General features: G+C 36.1%; 1 protein-coding gene across 3 annotated transcripts in view; it reads left to right on the forward strand.

Moving 5' to 3' along the window:
* Positions 1 to 16,940, forward strand: part of PRKDC (protein kinase, DNA-activated, catalytic subunit) — an 85,908-nt gene that overhangs the window by 21,874 nt on the left and 47,094 nt on the right. For all 3 annotated transcript variants that reach the window (XM_083823910.1, XM_083823912.1, XM_083823911.1), the window contains 19 exons: positions 7 to 140; positions 639 to 893; positions 1,835 to 2,061; positions 2,951 to 3,159; positions 3,290 to 3,422; positions 4,333 to 4,491; positions 4,803 to 5,006; positions 6,414 to 6,599; positions 7,512 to 7,616; positions 8,601 to 8,768; positions 9,019 to 9,146; positions 10,135 to 10,342; positions 11,714 to 11,892; positions 12,986 to 13,154; positions 13,689 to 13,754; positions 14,189 to 14,261; positions 14,480 to 14,628; positions 16,062 to 16,199; positions 16,413 to 16,532. In XM_083823910.1, the coding sequence (XP_083680036.1) occupies positions 7 to 140; positions 639 to 893; positions 1,835 to 2,061; positions 2,951 to 3,159; positions 3,290 to 3,422; positions 4,333 to 4,491; positions 4,803 to 5,006; positions 6,414 to 6,599; positions 7,512 to 7,616; positions 8,601 to 8,768; positions 9,019 to 9,146; positions 10,135 to 10,342; positions 11,714 to 11,892; positions 12,986 to 13,154; positions 13,689 to 13,754; positions 14,189 to 14,261; positions 14,480 to 14,628; positions 16,062 to 16,199; positions 16,413 to 16,532 (3,010 nt within the window). The remainder of the gene's footprint in view (positions 1 to 6; positions 141 to 638; positions 894 to 1,834; positions 2,062 to 2,950; positions 3,160 to 3,289; positions 3,423 to 4,332; positions 4,492 to 4,802; positions 5,007 to 6,413; positions 6,600 to 7,511; positions 7,617 to 8,600; positions 8,769 to 9,018; positions 9,147 to 10,134; positions 10,343 to 11,713; positions 11,893 to 12,985; positions 13,155 to 13,688; positions 13,755 to 14,188; positions 14,262 to 14,479; positions 14,629 to 16,061; positions 16,200 to 16,412; positions 16,533 to 16,940) is intronic.

Below are 16,940 nucleotides of genomic sequence, written 5' to 3' on the forward strand. Positions count from 1 at the left end.
GTGCAGAGGATTTCCAGCCTCTAAGTCAGTGTGCCTTCAGGACATTGTCATGTGGCTCTTGGTGCAGTGTGGGCGACCTCAGACGGAGTGCCGACATAAAGCCATGGAGCTGTTCTATGAATTTGTTCCTTTGTTACCAGGTACTGTAAGTTACAATGTATTACTCTTGGCTTTCAAAATTCCTTCCCTATACATTTTCTGCGTGATGTGTTAATTGTTAGAAAAAATATTTTTGACGTAAGTGCCTGTTCACTCACTGCTATTAAATAGAAACTGAGTAGTTGCTAATGTTGGAAATCAAATACTGTGGGAACTTCAGGGCTTGGGGTGGGATTGTGGATATGGAAGAAGTTTTTATTGCAAATATCCTCCTGGTCAGGAAGGAGAACTTCCAGGCCTAGAACTGGAATTGCATCCAACTATGAAAGCAGTATTTGCTGACTGGGAATGAGTGGGAGTGGCTCTCAAATTGGCCTCTTCCTTGTGGGTAACTTAAGCAGTATGATCAATACCTTCTCTACTAGAAGATCTGGCTTAAAACACAAAATTTGGGCATGACGGTCCATTTGCCTCTAACTTCTTGCCAGCTTGAAATGTGTTTTTCCTATATAAGTTAAATCTGTTTTTATTTCCATCAGGGAACAATTCTCCTTCATCTTGGCTGGCTGATGTTTTAAAAAAACACGATGTGTCTTTCCTTATTAACAAATTTGAAGGAGGTGGCAGTGATGCCAAAAGTCCATCTGGGATTCTGTCTCAGCCAACTCTCCGTTGTATGCAGGAGCCCTTTAGTTTACAGACTGTCATGCGGTGGATGGATATGTTCTTAGCAGCACTGGACTGCTACAATACATTTTTTGAGCTGCGAATGATAAAACCTCATGAGATTCTGGGTGAGTGTTACAGAAACCACCTCCAAGAGGAGTTCCTACCTTGGACTTGAAGCTTTTTTTCTTTAATGTAGAGTTAATGAGTTTTACAAACTCTCCCAAAGATTTCAACGACAGAACTTAGTGCTGGATGTTTTTTGATGAGAAGTACTTTGTCAATACTGTCTCTTAAAATGTTTCCTTTTGGTCCTAGAAATATACCATTAAACCACACACCAGTAATTTGTTTTACTGTCTCATCTTGAAAAATTACGCTGTACAGCTAACTTCCCTCTGCTGAGGAGTGCTATAGATTTAAAAAAGAAAAATTCCTTCCAGGGCTGTTTACCTGATCTTTATTGATGTCTGGAGGGAGCTATGAGAAAGTAATGGAAGACATCTCCTTTTCACTTTAAGCACTCTATATGCTGTCTTTCTTCAATCTCTGATGTTTCAATTTTAACAGACTTGCATTTGAGTCTTGATCGTGTATAAACATGGGGTCTCAACTTTCTTTTAATTATTCATGCAGGGCTAAACAAAATGCATTTTATCACGAACAGTACAGTTGCATTGTTACTTTATGTATGAAGTAGATAGTCTGCCTGTCAGTGCTTCAAATGAAGACAGAGATGACAATGTTGTAAGATCTTTATTGGAGGCAGGTAGCGTAGAGCCAAATTATTCATAACTATGGATTTAATGTTTTCATCCTTATTAATTAAAATGCTTAAAATCATCATTGGTAATTACATGCTTATAATGATCAGCAATGAGAAAGCTATCCTTCACTGCCCATATTGTTAATATTTGGAACTGACATAGGACTATCAGAAAATACTGGTGTGAGATGTGGTAGTTTTCTGTTTGTCACCTCAACACAGCTGTTTTCTTCCAAACACAAAACAATGTATTTGAAAGTTGTGAGCTGCTGTCTTGTTTCAACTTATTATGATTCTTCTTAGGTGTAAATGAAAGATCCTCATTCTTGGAAGCTGTGCAGTTCTTCCTTGAAACTATTGCTTTGCATGATATCCATGCAACAGAGCAGTGCTTTGATAGCGGATCAAAAGGCAACATGTTCAGTCCACAGGAGAGAGAAATGTATAATTACAGTAAGTGTACAATTATAGTCCGAATCATGAAGTTTGTCACCCTGATCCTGGAAACATGCCAGCAGGATTTCTGGAAGGTAGGCACTGAAATCCATAGTGAGTAAAAGATGCAAATTTTAGATTTAGTTAAAGATTCTGTTGTGGGTTGTTTGGTGGTTTTTTTGGTTGCCTTTTTTTGTGAGGTTGTTTTGCTGGAGAGCATCGTTATTAGTGGTGCTTTAATTCAAATTGATGGCTAAGCATCATCAACTGTTACAATCTTTGCATGTAAGAAAAAAAAGAATTGTGCAGTTGAATTTTAGGGGTTAATATAGTTTTAAATAGAGGAATTAATCTTTCCTAGTAAGGATATTGACAATGAGATTTGTCGTTCTGCATGTGGTACTTGCACTCAGTATTTCTTGCAGGATGCCTGATTGCCTTAAATGTGTGAAGGTGATAGTTGCTTGAAAAGCAAAAACTCAGGTTGTGGCAGTTTCTTGAATTCAGAAAAAATGTTCAGGTTTCTCAGATCTTTACCTAGCCTTGATGTAATGCAAACCATGATTAAAGATATGCAATTGTAATACATGTGAATCTTTTATCAAATATATACTGCAGGTTTAGTTCTGAGACTCTCTTGTTTTAAGTAGATGTTTAATAGTGTGCACAGGGCTGTACAGTTCAAGTACAAATGTATAATTAAGACTGAAATAAGCCTGTGTGGACATAAATGATCTGAAGTGCAATTTGATGAGATAGCTTACATCCTATATATATATTTATAGGTATGCAATTTTTGTGTATTGACACAATCCATTGAAAGTCAGATGTTTCACAGGGAAAGATAATGCAATTTCATAAGAACAGTTACTGTTTCATCTTTTGTTTCCTTTTAAATATGAGGAGTAATGATAAGTAATGAATAAAATATGGAAATCTAAAAGGATTTTGAAATAAAGATTTCTTCCAATGATTTTTTTCTAGCTACTTGAGAAGGAATTACTTAATGAAAGCCTTGTAGAGCTTCTGGTGATGACAGTGTGTGATCCATCACATATAGGCTTTAATACAGCTGATGTACAAGTCATGAAAAATCTTCCAGATATCTCAGTGAGACTCTTGAAAGCTTTGATGAAATCTCCCTATAAGGAATCTTTGAAACTGTGCTTAAAAAAGAGAATCACACCACAGAGGTAAGTAGGGACTTTCTAGTAAGTATGTTATGCAGAACAAATGAAATGAGAAATAGAAAATAAATAATGTGTGCGCTTGCAAATGGAGCTCCCCGCCAACGTAATGTTTTTGCTTCTCTTTTCTCATTAGCCTTGAGGACCTTTGTTCTGTTGATCTGTTTAATGCAGATGCACGTTTCGATCAAGTTAGGTTTAGCGCTGTTCTTTCTGCCTGCAAGCAACTCCAGAAATCTGGCCTGCTTCATTCTGTTCTTTACAATCAGGTAATTGCTTCTCCAGAAATTAATGGTGAATATTTTTTTATAAGGAAAAAAGCTTTATATGTGTAAAAGGCCAGTATGAAAACAGAGAACAGATCAGATGAAGTTATGTGAAATGAGATCAACAGTGAAAAGCCGACGTTGAATGGGACCAGAAATAAATGTTTTATGCTTGTTCTACAAATCTGGGTAGCATAATATTGAGGTTAAACAATCTTAATAATTACGTCTGTCTTTCTCTGATTTCTAGGGCCTGGAGGTGACAAGAATCTACACCAAATTTTCCCTTTTATTGAGCTTCACAAGACAGAAAGCTCAAAAAATCAGAAATCAGTAATTGCTTAAATGAGGCATTTTTAAACCTTTTTTTAACAAAGGACATTCAAAGTGATGAGGGGAAGTTTAAAAAAGAATACGTTTTAAAAAATAAATATATATACATATATATAGGGGTTACGTTACTCAAAAGAATTCTTTCTACTAAATTTCTGATTACAGGCAATCTCTGTTTTATTTTGGGTAATTAAAGGAAAACAGGTCATGGAACAGCCACAAGGATTGAAGGAATATGTCAACTGGTGGGCAAGGCTGCATTTAGCAAGTAGCAAAATACTTCATTTCTGTGGGGTACTCACCATCCATCCTCTGTCTAAACAAAAGCTAGAGCTGAGATTATAGGGCAGTGATATTCAAGGAACTTCATGGTTTACCTTTTACAGCCTACCCATTCTCATTGAGCTGCTCAGCTGTTCATTTTATTCCTGTAGTAGTTCTGTTATCTTAAAAAGAAATACAGGAGAGGATCAGAAAATGTTTCAAAAATAGTTTGTTCTGAACCTTGTGCACAACAGGGTTGGTCTGATTAAAAATCTTGCTATTCAATTATAAAGGTGTCACTTCCTTGTTTCTATAGGATGAAAGACCTCATTCCTCCATTGGCTCTAAGCTCCTTTCAGTTGTTTATAAAGGCATTGCACCTGGGGGTCAAAGGATATCTCTTCCATCATTAGACATCAGCAGTAAGCGATTAGCTGATAGACTTCTGCAGCTGTCCTTTGCTATTGATGACCAGGTAGGATGTGGTTCTACAGTTAGAACACTTAATCCTTAGCTTTCTATTTTCAGGAACTACTCTGTAGGATAAACAGAACTTTTATTTTGAGTAAAAGAGGCTGATGTTTTATTCATACTCCTACTGTAAGCATTCTGTGGCTTAATTGAGGAACAAAGGGAAATTTTAGGTACGAAGCATTTTGGTATTCTGTTTGTGCTTTCTGGTAACATAAAACAGTTTGGGATTGAAGCTTTAAAAATGAAGTCTTTCCAGGAAATTGGTGTAACTTAATGTGCTTGAGATAACTCTGTCTATACCTTAATTTTCAGTGTGAGGAGCTAGTAAGTCTGCTGCTGAACACGGTGGTGTTATCTGTGCCATTATCAGGAGCATCACAGAGGAACCTGATCAATTTCTCTCATGGACAGTATTTCTACAGCCTGTTCTCAGATACCATTAATCAACAGTTGCTAAAACATCTGGATGTGATCATACTCCAGCTTATGGAATCATCTGCCACCAATCCCCAAATGGTATTAATGTCTTTTAAAAGGACAAAATCAAATGGAAATGTTAGAAGTAACACTTTTGTTACAGGTGGATGTAACTGTGTGCAGTGGGGCAAAAGTGTACCTGGTTGCAGTTGGAAAAAGTGACCTTGATAGATGAGCTGTGCATCATCTCATCAAACTGAGTGGAAAAGTGCTTACCCGCTTCCTGTCCTGAAATCTATGAATTTCAGGATTTTTTTTGTGTAGTCCTCTGGATGAAGAACATCCTTCCAAAGCAAGTCTAATTGTTCCCATTTACTCATTTACCATGCTTTGAATTTTTTTAGTTTTTTTTCATTGTGCAGTGGTTCTAGAGCATGAGGACTGGATTCATTTTGGATAAAATTAAACTGGAAAATTAACTTGAAGTGATAGTGGGCATTCAGTCCACAGGACTGGAGTAGAGCTAGGTGAAAGTATTAAAAAGAGACAAGCATACAAACACCCATGACCCGAGATGAATACAGCATAGTCAAGTACTCAGTCTCAGCACCGTTTGTTCTGCTCAACAGATTTTCTCCTGAGGGTCCACACTCCTTAATATAGAGCTCTCCTTGAAGTCCATGTAGGAGGCATGTTATAATTAGGAAGCCTTCTTTCAGTGGTACTGAAAAGCAGAAGGGTCAAAAAGAAAGATGAGAAGTCTGCTTTCCCTTTTGGTTAAAAAGATGCTCAGAAAGGCAGGTCATCCCTTAATTATTTACTTATTTTTTTAAATTCAAAATGTTATGCTTAAAAGTGTTTCTTCCAAGCAATGTTTTAGAACACGAGGGGCATATTTTATGATACCAGCAATCATGTAGTTTGATGTAGAGAGATGTGTCATGGTAAGATAAAAACTTACTATGGTGATTTGTTAAGACATTTCTTCTTTAGTTTTACGTGGTTGTTTTAAAGTATGGGAAGAAAAAAATAAGGTGTGTTTTTCTTTTTACTCTAAGAGTCCAAGTCCTGTGAAATCACGAGGCTGATTTAAAAAAAAAAAAAATCCAGTTTATTAGGTGATTGCTAACTATCAGAGAACTCAGAATTTAGTCTTAAAAGTCTGTGATTACTAGTTTTATTCACGTCTTTCTTAAACTGCGAAGAAAAGAGATTGAAACATAGTTCATACCTTGTTTGACATATTTTATTTCTCTCCAAAATTTATTCAAATAAGTTATGTACTCTCCCATTTCTGAATTCCATATCAATATTTTCAAATACTGGTATTTAGTGTTACTCTTGGTTATCATTTATTTCTCCATATTCATTCAAAAGATATGGGAAGAAATTGCTGCCTTGTACTCAGAGTGAAACAGAAGTAAATTGGGTAGAAGTCTCTTTTCGAAAAGCAGGTGTTGTTTAAAAAAAACTAATAATTTTTAAATCTGTTGCTTTTCCTTTCAGGTTGGTAGCATTTTGAATGGCATGTTAGATCAGAGTTTCAGGGAGCGTACCATACGCAAGCAGCAAGGAGTGAAACTGGTCACAGCTGTACTAAGAAACTGGAAGAGACTTGACAGCTGGTGGGCCAAAGGTTCAGCTCCCGAGAGCAAAATGGCAGTCTTGACCCTGCTGGCAAAAGTTCTCCAGGTATGCATTATTTTATAACATCCAGATACCTTTCCTAATTCTGTAGGAAGATATCTTATTTTAAGGGAATGGGGTTTGGGTTGTTTGTTCATTTTTTATTTCAGGCGTTTTATATTGGGGGGGGGGTTGAAGCTGGATGATACCAAAGTACAAAACATATTTGGACAGGCAGAAATTACTGAATTTTACTCCTCCTGTTACCTGCCAGCTTTTTTTTTTTTTTTTAAAAAAGCTTTATTCATGTTCTTGCTGCCTTTTTTTTCCTACTGAAGAATTGGTACAAGGAGTAAACTTTGAAAATGAGCAGCCTCTAATAACATTCCTTCTTTTGTGTTGGCATCCACGAAGTCACAGTAGAGGAGTTCTACCCAAATCAGCAGACTGCAGAAAGATCTTTATTTTAAAGACCTTTACATTCAGTTATATTAGGGTTTTGCTCTTTATTTTTCAGACAGAATTTATCTATTTATCCCAGACTTTTTAGGAACTTGTAGAAGTAGCCATACACAAATACACACAAAGATGACTTATTGAGGATTGTCTTAATACACGTAATTATTAGCATCTAGAATTCTTTCAAATGTTGTTTTAGACAACATCAGAGTCATATTTCTGTATTATCTAACAGTGAAGAGACAAATAGGAAATTTGGTTTTGAGGGGCAGCTTAATATTTTTTGAACTGGAAAATGTGTAACATATGATCTTGTTTGTACTTCTGGAATTCTTCTTGATAGGCCTTCTGAAGCTAAAATTGCTCTGTGTGTACTTCTGTTGATTCAGTGTACTTTTGGAAACAAATCTGCAGCATGTGGGGTGGGTTGTGTTGTTGTTGTTTTTGTTGTTCATTAATATAAGGATTTCTTTGACTAGTTTAAAAATAAATCCTAATTTTTAACTTCTGTCATTCCAGATAGATTCTTCAGTTTCTTTCAATACCAATCATGAAGCATTTACAGCTGTTTTTGATACCTATACCAGTCTACTTACTGATCAGAATTTAGGCTTAAATCTTAAGGTAAATTGCTCACTTAGACGCTTCACTTCACTGCTCTTTACAGATCAGAATGTTAGTGGTTGGTGAAATCCCCTGTTATTGGAATTAAATTTTACCTTAGTTTGCACAGTAACGTGGGCATCACTTCTGTTTTCTTTGATTCTTCCTTTCAAGTTCCTAAAAAATAAAATGTAAGTCGTCATATTTGCTGTTCAGAGACTGAAGACAACATCACAGATGATGTGTTTTTGTTTTAGGTGTTCTTTTTGTTCTTGCCCTGCTGAGAGGCACGTAATTTTTAGGAAAAATCTACCATCAGTTGCAAATAATTTCAAATAAACACTTTAAAGTTGTAGAAATGACAGTTAATCAGGCTTTTAGCAAGGATTGGCACTTCCTACATGTCAAATTACAGATGTCTGCAACGACTGTTAGATCCATGTCTGTAAGCATGCAATCAGCACTAATGGATTAACTGCTGTATATGACTTGATCAAGAGAGGGAGATAAAGTACTGCATACTGAAAGTGGAAGTTATAAAAGACGCTGGAGCATAAGCTTTGGTCTTGAAGACTAAAGATTTTGTACTTATAAAATAGTTCTGTATGATTGCTGCTCTGTAAGTCTACCTTCAGCTAGACAGTTGCGTACTTCACTGTGCATTCAAAAGAAAGAAAGCTTGGGATCTTGCTTTAGCTGCCAGGTTGTGCATTAAAAGCAGTAACTTCTGTGGTAGTGGATGCTTGATTAAAAGTACAATGAAGTTTTATTCATACCCGTGTCAGCCATGAGATTTTAATTAGCTTTCAACTCCCTCTCATTAGTGACCATTTTTTTCTGAATCAGCACCTTACAGAAGAGCAGCTACGTGATATGTCCTTATCAGTACACTGAACTGTTGAATCAGTAAGCATAGCCCCTGCTGATTATTTTGTGGTCCTCAGCTTCCTTCATAATTAGAGAAATAATTTTCTTTTAGTTTAAAATTGTGATTCTTTTCTTTAGGGCCAAGCAGTGATAATTCTTCCATTCTTCACTAATTTGACTGGAGAAAAACTTAATGACCTTAAGGATGCTCTTGATCAACTTGTAGCTTTCAATTTTCCCATGAGTTCCGATGAGTTTCCCAAAGGAACCTTGAAGCACAATAACTATGTAGACTGCACAAAGAAGGTTAGTAATTTTAACAAAATAATATGTAATTAGAAGTCTGATTGAACTGTGTCTGGAAACTATTTATGGAAAGGAAATCAGCTTTTCAATTTCTGAGTTATGTTTTTATCCAGAAGTTTAACTTACAGATACACATTACATACATATATCTTCAGCATTTGCTTCTTAGTGGTATCGAAAAATTACACAAGGAGATGGAGTTAATTTGATCCGGTTTGGCTCCTTATTTTATGTGTTACTTTCTTTTCAGTTTTTAGATGCATTAGAGTTGTCTCAGAGTCCAATGTTGTTGCAGCTGATGACAGAAATTCTCTGTAGGGACCAAAGACATTTCATGGAGGACCTATTTCAAGCCAGTTTCAAAAGAATTTCCAGAAGGTGAGTTTGGTCCATTGCATTTTGCCCTTGTTCACGTGGAATTTTTACTGAAGCAAATGTGCTTCTTGTATTATGTTGTCCTTGTAAAAGTTAATGTAACATTTTATTTTAATTCAAATTTTACTTTCGTCTTTGTTATTCCGAAATATTTCTGAAGTGTTAATAAGTGGCACCAATTTCTAGGTGGCACTTGCAATACCTGGGCAAATTCTGTAAAGTATTCCGTAAATTGGCTTGTTCTGGCAGAATCCAATTGAAGGTAGTAGTTGTGTGTGATACCTATGTTTGCTATCACTGTATAACCATGGTGGTCAGTTAAATAAATAGCACTTAAATTAATGGTGAATTACTTTCAACAACCCCTTTGAAAATACACCACCACATTCATTTAATTGGAGTATTTCCAGAATGCTGAATTGTTGACACAAACACGTTCTGTCTACAGAAGAGGTCTCCATCTGGAAACCAAACATTCAAATTTGTGATGGACTAAGCAATAACTATTTTGGAGCACGTAGTTTCCTAGAAGAAGTTGTGTAACATGCTCAAATCCCATTTTTGGATTTACAGCTTTTATAAAATTATTCAGATCAATAGTTTATGTAGTAGTGAAACACTTGATACACCACAGAAGGACTTGATAACTGTTAGTTCTCATTTTTTTTTGTGTTGTCCATTTGCCCCCCCCCCCCCCCCCGTTAACATGTACTAGAATGTGGTTTAGGTTGTCCAGTGAAAAAGGGACTGACAAAGCTAGTGGCTGCTTTTGCATTAAACAACAGAGATGTGCAAACAAGCTTGCCCCTTGTTGCACAGCAAGAAGATTTTGTTTGGAGAGTTCCACAGTAAGTGGCAATTCCGCCAGATCTTGTAGGATCATACCCAAGTGGGTATGCACACAGGTGATTAAAAGAAAAATGATAGAGAGTTTTAAAATGTAAACGGAGTCTGGTAAGAGTTTTCATCTTGAGATTTCTGTCTTGTTTAGGAGCAGCACTGACAAACAAGTGGTACTGCTGGACACTGTTCACAAAATGTTCCAGCGTGAAGACCATCTTTCAAATACTACCCGTCAAGCTTTTGTAGATCGCTCTCTCCTCACTCTCTTGTCACACTGCAGCTTGGATGCACTGAGAGAATTCTTTAGCAACACTATAGTGCAGGCTATGGATACGCTTAATTCCAGGTTTACAAAGGTATGGACTCTTTAATAAGTTAATAAATACAAATTTGGGGAATGTCTTATAAGAGGTTGGTGTCACTGCATATGTTTTGCTTAACTTTGAGTGAAACACTATAATTGAAACCACTTGCTTTCCATTTTTCCAGTTGTCTGTGTCTTGGAGCAGAAGTTTTTGCTGATTAAATAGTTTGATTATTGGTTGGAAGCTTTTCTTTATTCCCCTACACTTACTGCTTTGAATTTAATGCGTGTTCATGTATCTACTGTATATAAAAATTGAAAATGACACAGCATATATAAAAAAGGGGGTCTGATATTTTGTCAAAACCCATTCTAACTTTGAATTATAAAAGGCATATGGAACTGTAGCCTATTTTTACATTGTAAAAGAGATGCGTAGTGAAAGCTGTTAAATTAGATGCCATACTTGTAGAGAAAGAAACACATCTGTCTTTTGATCATTGCAAAGATGCTTCAGTGAGGTCAGCACAGACCTTCCTCTCTCCATGTGCAGCCTGTACTCCAAATTGGTTACGTGCAATGATTTTGTCAGTGGAGATGCCTACTGTTGCTGTAGTTCTCCCCTCCGTTTTGCTAATGCATCTGTTTCAGGGCAGGAGCAAAAACAACATGCTAAAACTATCAGAATTTAATAGTAATCATTAAAAATAAAATACTAAAGACTTATGTGGGGTCACACACACAATTTCTTTTGCTGTAAATCTTAGCAACGAAGTGAGATGCATAAAGAAACTCACAAATAATACCCAGTATGATGACTATTATATTTTATGAAATGGTGGTGCTGGTAGTAGTCGCACAATGTGTTATTTTGGCTTTTGTCAGTTACATTTGTTTTTTATCTTTCATTATTAATGTTTATCTTTGTTTACTTCATTTCAAAAGTAATCCATCCTGGTTTTCATGGGGAAAGATGTTATGTGTTTTCAGCTCATGTTGGGCTAAGGAGCTTTATGTATCTTCAGGTTGTGCAAATTGTTGTTCTCTCTCAGCAGACAGTTCAAACTGACCGATTCCTTTCATCACCAAGCATGTTTGTCTCCTTGGATTGCTCTTACAGCTATGTGTTTTGCTTAAGGTGTCTGAGTCCAAGAAGTTATTTGGTATTCTGTATAAGTTATTCAAACACCACTCTAATGATTTAGCCAAGCATAGTTAACAGCTTACCAGATAAAAAAATCAGCGTATACTTTTAATAACTGTATTACACGGGAAATTAGAACCTCTGTTCTCTTCTCTGTTGTAGAAGGTAGGTAGAAGTAAGCTGAAGGCTAACTAGAAGAAACTAGAATAACCATACAGCTACTTAGCAAGGGCAAAATCTGGGAAATCTGTTTCTGAGGCTTTGCTTATTTGTTTGCAGTCCAATGAATATATTTTTGATACACAAATCACCAAGAAAATGGGATATTACAAGCTGCTAGAAGTGATGTATGTACGTCTTTCAAAAGGGGATGTTTACTCCAAGGATTCTAAAATTAACCAAGCTTACCGTGGCTCCATAAGTGTAGAAGGAAATGAACTTACCAAGGCACTAATAAAGTAAGATTATTATTTCAGATTATTATTTCAATTTCCTTTTAATTTCTAATTAGGTTTTAGTAGATACTCTTCTTAAGTATGCCTTACAAAGCAGAAGATTTGATTTGCTCAAGGGTAAACATAATCTGTGATGTAGCTTTTGGTTTTCAATGGAATAGACAGTATTGAATTTGCATTGATGAAAGGATTGTAGTTTATGTTCAAGACCATGACAGGATGACTTCTGCATCCTCTTTTTGCCAGGTGTTTTCTCTTTGTTAAGCTTGTGTTTTTATTTTTGCTTTTTGGTATGGTTATTCACCTTTAAATTGTTTTCATAATTCCAATTTCATTATACTTGGAACCAAAGTGTACACAAATGTGTCATAAGATAGGTATTTATGTGATCAGTGAGAAGATGGGATGGATTTTCATTTACACTTCACAATACAGCAGCACATCCAGCAGGTGTAGTTTGTTTTAGTTGCTCTGCAGAGGGGAACAGAAGATTAATACTGAATATATATGCTAATAAATACTATTTAGCTTGTTTAATTTTCTGAAAATTATATAATATGCCTGAATGTTCTTTTTTTCTTTAGTTTTACAATGTTACATCCTATGGGGACTTCATATAATTTCTTGACTATGATTTGTATAAAATCTATAACAGGCTATGAGCAAAAGACCTATAAAATTGCATTTAAACTGGTTTTCTCTGGGTAATCTGTAACATAGTTTAGCATGCCTGTCTACTGAGGTGTTGCTGGGAAAGGACCACAAGTCATATCTGTGCATGGGTTGAAATGTATCTCCATCTTCTATGAAAACATCCTCTTGTAACCTTGACATAAGGATGGCTGTGTAAATAGCAGAGAAAGTTGGCTTGGTCATTGCTGAGTGGTTCCATTTCAGAGCAGTATACCTGCTGGGAGCTTGAATAAAAGCCTGAAGTGATTTAATGCTGATACTACTATAATAATACAGATCTTCTGAGATCCTGTTGATTTTATCTCTGACTGGGGGGCCTTTCCTGCCCTTATAAAAGAGAAGGGGAAAAACAAAAAGACCTCTGATCTTTACTTGCCTGTTCTTTGCGTCTTTTTATTTTCAGGTCCTGCTATGATGCATTTACAGAAAACATGGCCGGGGAGAGTCAGTTGCTGGAGAAGAGGAGACAGTATCATTGTGCAGCATATAATTGTGCTATTGCTGTTATTAGTTGTGTCTTCACGGAGAGTAAATTTTATCAGGGCTTTCTTTTTACAGAAAAAGCAGAAAAGGTGAGAAGCTATTGTTGCTGTTAGTGTTTCACGGTTCTGAAAGCCTTCTAAATGATTTTACTTGAAGGCAATAAATCAAAGAATCAAACCTGAATGACATGCAGTTGTATAATGAACTACCCTGTGAGGCAGTAGAAGGAGTGGTAGCTGACTTGCATCCTTCGTGTCATTTGAATTGCTGGTGAAGGCTTTAACATCTGCTTTGGAGTGGATGATCAATAATACATTTACCATGTTTTCTCTTCACTCTCAGTGGATTTTTTAATGTACAGGAAAACACATGTTATTTAAGTTCTTCAGTGCTTGGAATATACTTGAATAATAGAGACCCTTTTTGCAGAGTGCATTGTCTGTGCTTTGAATTTCTTAAGAAAATGTTGCTATTCAACTATTTAAATGTTGATCCAAGAGAAAACTTGCCATATTTTCTATACTGTGCTTTGAACTGTTGTATTAGAAGAAAGAAAATTCTTCTCAGAGTAATTGAGTGCAGCATTATAATTTTGATATTTCCAAACATTCTTTGGTTTGCAGAACTTGCTGATTTTTGAGAACTTGATAGACTTGAAGCGTCAGTATACGTTTCCTGTAGAAATTGAGGTGAGTTGAAGTTTTGGGTTCTAGTGTCTCCAAGTAAAAAGTGAGTATGTCTTTAATAGCATAGTTACTGTAGAAATAGTTACTTGTCACATCCAAAGAAAGAGAATTCTGTAGTTAACAAAAAATGGAGTACTCCTCCGATATTTTAAAGTACATTTTTCTGAAGGAAATACAGATTTGACATTTAGAACATGCTATGCTTGTGGTACATATAAGTTTTAATACATGTTTTAGCACACCTGCTACGGTATTGAATGGCAGTAGAAATAAGTGATTTAGCTTTTACTCTGTAGCATTAATAATCAGTACTTGTAACATGAAACTTCCATTTCTTTTTTATATGGTTTTGATGATCTTTGCCAGTTTTGAGAAGTCATACAATAAAAAATTTAAAAATAGTAATAATTTTGAAACTATTTCTTGCTGTTTCTCAGGTGCCTCTAGAAAGGAAGAAGCGATACGTTGCTATTAGGAAGGAAGCCAGGGAGGCTGGAAATGGAGATCTGGGTATGAAATCCATTTATGACTATGGAAAAAATTGCCATCTTACCTTTCATACACTGTTTATTGATGCCTTGTTAATTGGCTTTACAGTATCAAGAGCACATAAAAGCATTCACTTTGTCATACAACCAATTTCCATCCACCCTCAAGTTTCAATGGTCAATAAAGGCTTGTTCGTTTGTAATTACCTTGATTAACGGTCTCATCTTTTTTCTATTTAGATGAACCCAAGTATTTAGCTTCTGCATCATACATGATGGATAGCAGTTTGAGTGAGGAAATGAGTCAGTTTGATTTTTCTACTGGAGTCCAAGGTTTTTCTTACAGTTCCCAAGATGTAGCAGCTAGCAGTGCTCGTTTCAGGAGGAAGGTAATTTATCGACTTACATGCTACGAAAGAAGTTTATATGCTTTTTAGCAATTACATGTAGTTACTGGGGTTGAAAAATAGAATTTTTGTGGTGTATCATGCTGAGAAATACAAAAGGTTCCCTGATGATAAAGCAGAGTATGATTGCTCTCTAAAGCAATCTGTATAATAGCTGTAAATCTAAAATTTAAAGAAAAGGTTTGCTTTGCCTGTCAGTAGTGATGCTCAAATATTTTAACAGGCTTAGAAATTAAAAAAAAAAAAAAAAAAAAAAGTAAGGCTTATTTGTTGTTAGTCTTACATTTGCTAGTAACAGTTGAAGAATAAATTTGGTATCAAATGACAAAGAAGAGTCAGTCACTTACAAAAAGTTTCACTGTGACAAACTTTAAAGGTGCTGAAGTTAAAAGGGCTGATGGATTTCCTGTTCTACTTGAGGATGGGTTCCTCCAGAAAATGAGGGAGAGAACTTGAGATGTGTTGCATTTTCTAATGCTGAGTGATGCAAGCAACCTGAGTTGTGAAAAGATGACTTTTGACTTCACGTGCACTCACTCAGTCCTGCAATGGTTGTGTTCTCCTGTTAGGTACCCTGTTTCTTCGTTTCCTTCTTTTGTTCTTCAAAGATACTTAACCAAGCTGGCCAGTTCAAATGCATACTATAAATGATCAAGCACAATATTATTTTTCTATCTGTGTTGGGGTACCTTGTCTCTGACTGTTGCTCCTGGAAGATACTAATTGCTGCTCTTCCAAGTCTTGAAGTTGTGTTCCTTCTGCAGTCAAGAAGTGTCTCATCAGAAGTAATACAGATAGGTTAAAACTTGCAATAAAACAGAAAGGAAGCTTGTAACAGTATGATAGATACTGAAGATGAAATCTGGTAAAATAACTGTTAACATTGGAAAACTGTTCCCATGTTTTGGAGCAAGGAGGTGTTTTAGCTGCAGTGACATTAACCAGAAATGCACTTTGCTTTGTGTAATAATGTCGTTTCTCACTGTAACGTTTTCTTCTGTGGTTCTCTCTGTGCATTAAAAGAGCTGCTGTGGTTTCTAGTCAGTGTGAAACAACACATCCATAAAGATAAGACTTTCCACTTGCGGAAGGCATTAACACATTTTTTCAGGTATGAAACAATCATTTCCATGAGCTTCAGCTAGTTGCCTCCTTCCAGCAGTTGCTACACCTGTACTAGCAGGTAGGAAAGTCAGAAGAACATGAAGCTGCATTCTGTTGGCACAGAAAGTGAGTGCTGTGCACAACTGGTGGGGTGGCTGTTTGAACAACACATCTGATTTATTCCCTACTGCGGATTCTGAGCGTATAGTCAAATCTGTAAACACAGATAAAACCAGAATGACTCGTGGCTTTATCATAATTTAAAAGAAAATACGGTCTTGTTATTAATCATAGTAACTTTTTTTTTTCAGGATACCTCAGAATATATGGTTTTAAAGGATGAGATGGAACTGGAAATGGATGAACTCAACCAACACGAATGTATGGCATCTATGACCACCCTGATAAAACATATGCAGAGGAACCAGATCACACCTAAAGTGGAGGAGGCCAGTATTAGCCAAAAAGATGACGTTGTTTCACTAACTGTAACACACACAAGAGGGAGTCATGATTGAATCACTTCATTTTGTAATTTTCATGGCTACATTACCTGTGTGGCTCGGGCTGATTTTTTTCCTCTTTTTTTGTTGTTGTTGGCTCAGTAAATCAGTTTAATTCCAGAGTTGTATTGATTTTTGCTCCTCCCCTTTAAATTTCAGGGGACAGTTCCAGTAGACCTTCCTCTCTGGATGAAATTTCTGCATGGTAAATTAGGAAACCCATCAGTGCCACTAAATATTCGCCTCTTCATAGCAAAACTTATTGTTAATACTGAGGATGTGAGTAATTTTTTTGTCATTTTTTTTTTCTTTTACTATTATAGGTTTTATTAGAACAACTGTGTAGCTCTTGTGTGGCAAAATATTTCGTCAACTGAGACTTTTGGGAAGTTCGAATATAGTAGTTTGTCATGATAAAAGGGAACGCATTCATTGCCTCAGTTCCAGATAGTGACAGTATTTTGAGTGTAATAGAATTACTTTTTCTTCCAAAGTCCATTCTAGAAGTAGAACGTGTCCACAATATGTGTCTTCTGTAAGTACAAGTAATTGATTTGATGCTGGGCAAGAGGTATGGCTGATCATTTGCCATCTTTGCAAGAACAAAAAAATGTTTTTTTAATGGCCACAGATGAGTCTTCTGGAAACCCTTAGATCTAAATGATGATCTTGTTGCAGACAGATGTA

This window comes from Anser anser (genome assembly GCF_964211835.1).
Source record: "Anser anser genome assembly, chromosome: 2".
NCBI classification, from domain to species: Eukaryota; Metazoa; Chordata; class Aves; order Anseriformes; family Anatidae; genus Anser; species Anser anser.